The sequence below is a fragment of the Cebus imitator genome, unplaced genomic scaffold (genome assembly GCF_001604975.1).
Source record: "Cebus imitator isolate Cc_AM_T3 unplaced genomic scaffold, Cebus_imitator-1.0 Scaffold129, whole genome shotgun sequence".
Classification (NCBI taxonomy): domain Eukaryota; kingdom Metazoa; phylum Chordata; class Mammalia; order Primates; family Cebidae; genus Cebus; species Cebus imitator.
Genome location: NW_016107444.1, coordinates 2,502,211 through 2,505,643, shown reverse-complemented (window position 1 = coordinate 2,505,643; position 3,433 = coordinate 2,502,211). Strand labels below are relative to the sequence as shown.

The following is a 3,433-nucleotide window of genomic DNA, read 5'->3' as shown; positions in this document are numbered from 1 at the left end:
TGTCTCAAAAAAAAAAAGGTACAAAAGTATATGACTGTGAGTCATATAACTTTGTGAGAAACAAGTGAAAAAGCTATTTCAGGAAGGAATTAGAAGGAATCAACCTAGGCAGAGCGACTGGGCACAGACATACACATGCAGGTTGCAGTTCTGGCTTACATGCTGACTGCTGTCCAGACAAGGTGGTTGATTGGTTAGCTGACTCAAAGGTTTCCGAAAAGGAGACAGGAAACACTCCTGGATCCGAGTCTCATTGCTGGATTTCCGTTTCCTAGGAGTCTAGGAGAGAGAATTGGGAAAGCTGATGTCTAGAAGACCACAGAAATCACCATAACGGCAACTAATACTTGAAGTGCTTATTAAGTGCCAGGCGCTATGCTAAATTCTTCACACGTTATAGTGTATCATCTTCACAGCAACTCTATGATTTATTATCCTTACATAAGAGGTGAGAAAACTGGAGCTTAATGAGGTTAAATAACCTGCCTAAACTGAGCAGGGTGGGCAATGGAAGAGGTCAAGAAAATGGGCCTGTGAAGAGCAAGTCTACCAACAGCACGGCCCCAAAGCTTCATTCCAAAAGCTCCACAGAGTGACTGAGCAACTGAACACTTCCCTGAGTTTCTCAAGGGACAAGAGTACAGCTGCCTTCAACTCCCAGGCCACTGAGGCCACTCCCCACTCAGGCCGTGAGGACACTGGCCTCTTCGGGCGATCAGCAACTGACAGCAGACCCAGCTGCAGAGAATGCTGCCCCAAGTTCAAGTCTGAGACCCATGTTCATGGCAAGGGGCAGCCAATGTGCCTCCTTCACAGGTAGAGGAGCCCCTTGCACACCACAGTACAACTACTGAGCAAGCCCCACCAAGCCATTAGGCAAGAACCCACTTGTACCAGCTTGCCAAGATATTTGAAGCTTCAGTGATCCTATAAGACACATCCAAAACAAACACCAGCACCCCCCACCCCAAGCCTTATTCGCACACTGCTCCTGCCAAAAAGTGCCTTCTAGTCCTCTGATCCCTTCCTTCAACATTCCAGTGGCCAAGCCCCCACTTCTTGAACTGCTTTTATTCTCTGAAGTCCATGCTGCACTCTCCTATTTATTTTGATTTACATAGGTCCTGCCCACAGCCAGCCCCAACAAGCCTCCAAAACAGGAAGCAGAGCACAGGGCCCAGCCTAAAGTAGAATATACTGTACTTGAGTATGAGGAAGGACTGGAAGGACGCAACCTGTCAGATACAGGCCCAAGCGAGCCCAGGATTCTAAGGTAGGCCCAGAACACTCTACTGTTCTGTGACACTGGGCAGGGGACAAAGAGCAAAAGAACAGGCTGCTAGTTGCTGCTGTGTAGCCCTTTTTTTCCAAACAGAGTCAAAAGGTCCAATCCAACCGGCTACTTTGCTTTAGAATACGTTTTCCCACCAGGAAAAGTGAGGCTCTATTAGCTTCTAGTGACTACCCAGAGGACAAAGATTTTACTAACCTTGTTCAATGTCTGGCACATAGTAAATACTCATGGAGTCGGCTATGTAATCCTAGAAACCAAGTCCTGGCTTCCTTTCTGCCCAAACAGCTCCACCCACCTTCCCTGTCCCCTTGAGTGCTCACCACCAGGCCAGGTTGCCAGTCTTCATCATCAGAGGACCTGCCTTCCGGTTTTCTCTTGGCCAGCTGGCTGGGAGCTAAGCTCCTCCTCTGTAAGGGGAGAACGGAAACTGAGTGCCTGAAAGGATCCTGCAGCCTAGATCTATTAGACCCTCACCCAGGGCTACTCCCAGTCTCGCCCAGGCCCACACTTACCATACTGGGCCTAGGAGCTTAAAACGTCAAGGACCCATGAGCCAAAGGTCAAAAGCAGGCAGCGGCTAAGGGTGCAGGACCAGGGTCTAATCTGTAGAGGGGGCTGCTACATTATTGAGAGGACTAGCTAATTAAAGAGGGGGCATGGATGGCGCGAATCCATCCAGGAACGGGGGTTTGGGTAAACTGTGAGAGTGTCCGTCGCCAGTAAGCCGAGGCGAGGTTAGGCCAAAGAGGAAGAGACCAAGCAGAGGTTAGTGTGGGATTGGGGGAGGAGGCAGGTGTAGTCCCAGATTGGGCGGAGTGGAGCAGGGATGATGGTCCCAGTCCAGGTGGAGGAGGTAGTTGCGCGGTGAGGCGGGGTAGGGGTGGGAGTGGGTAATCACAGGCCAGGAGAGAGAAACTGATGAAACCCAGTCCAAAGCCTGGGTGGGGAGTGTGAGTCCGAAGAAAGATTTCCCTGGGCTGGAGATGGAACCCAGGATCAGACTCAGGGAGGTCAAGCAGGAAGCCACAAAGGGAGCCCTGTAAAACACCCAGGTTAGGAGGGGAATACCAGGAGGAGCTGAAAAGAGAGAAAGAGTTGGACGCAGACCCCACCACGTCTCTCTCAACCTTCCTCTTCCCAAAGCGCGCGTTAACAGCCGCCAAGACTTACCGACCCGCCAAGACAGGGCCAATCGAACCTCCCGCCGCGCTGCCGTCGTATCAGCCATTGGCTGCGTTCGATGAGTTCGGCGCTCGCGACCAAAGAAAGAGGCGGGACTAGTGCTGCGCCCAATGAGGAGTCTGGGCTCTGGAGCCGGAGAAGCTAAATTGACCTACTAGGAGGCGTGACTTAGGCGGAAGGGCGGGACCAACAGCGGGGGGCGGTTGCGCGAGGTGAGCGAGGTGGGTCAGGGCTGGGGGTGGGGCCAACACCGAGGAGCGGTTGAGCTAGAGGAGCAAGGCGGGTAGGGGCGGGGGGGCGGAGCCAACAGTGGGGAGCGGCTGGGCGTGAAGAGCTGGACCTGACGAACAGTGCGCGGAGGTGCGGAATTACTGCCTGCGAGCTGGAATTCGGCTCCTGTAGTCCCGCAGCTGTCGAAGGGACGATTTATGCCACATTGAGCAGCGGGGGAGGTACTACCTGTTGTGGACAGCTGGGGATTATGAAAGGCAGCACATTTCTGGGAGTTTGAATCGCGTCTACCGTCGTGCCAGGTCTAGGGCGGAGGGCCGGGGTTGGAGTCAGACCTCAGGTATTCGGCCCAGATTGCCACGTAGTGGGCTCGGCCAGTGGGAGCCCCCGGATGATGCGACTTTCTCGTTCAGGGGTGTCTTGAAAGAAGCTGCGTTCCTCGCCTAGGCCAAACCGCGTTGAAGGAAGAGTGGTGTTTGGAGTCAGAGGTTGAATCATCAAATCTCTCAAAACGTCAGTTTCTTTATAGCTAAAGTGGCATTATAATAGTACCTCCCCCACGGGGCTGTTCTGACAATGTGTGTAAAGCACTCAACAGTGGCATGCACAACCTGGGTGCTCGCTAATAATGATAAGGGTATATATATAGCATTTATCACCAGGCGTTTCTGAGCTTCTTAGATATAACAATTCATGTAATGCTCATGACTATGAGGTAGGTTTATT

The 3,433-nt window shown here is 52.4% G+C and overlaps 1 protein-coding gene across 3 annotated transcripts in view; it reads right to left on the bottom strand.

Annotated features, from left to right (window-relative positions):
- Positions 1 to 2,509, bottom strand: part of RAD54L (RAD54 like) — a 29,878-nt gene extending 27,369 nt beyond the window's left edge. The window contains exons 1-3 of one of the 3 annotated variants that reach the window (XM_017540891.2): positions 1,807 to 2,509; positions 1,615 to 1,701; positions 160 to 279 (exon numbers count right to left, since the gene is read on the bottom strand). In XM_017540891.2, the coding sequence (XP_017396380.1) occupies positions 160 to 279; positions 1,615 to 1,701; positions 1,807 to 1,809 (210 nt within the window). In that variant the 5' untranslated portion in view covers positions 1,810 to 2,509. The remainder of the gene's footprint in view (positions 1 to 159; positions 280 to 1,614; positions 1,702 to 1,806) is intronic. The other 2 variants (XM_017540890.2, XM_037742891.1) reach the window with 2 other exon arrangements.
- Positions 2,510 to 3,433: the final 924 nt, after the last annotated feature.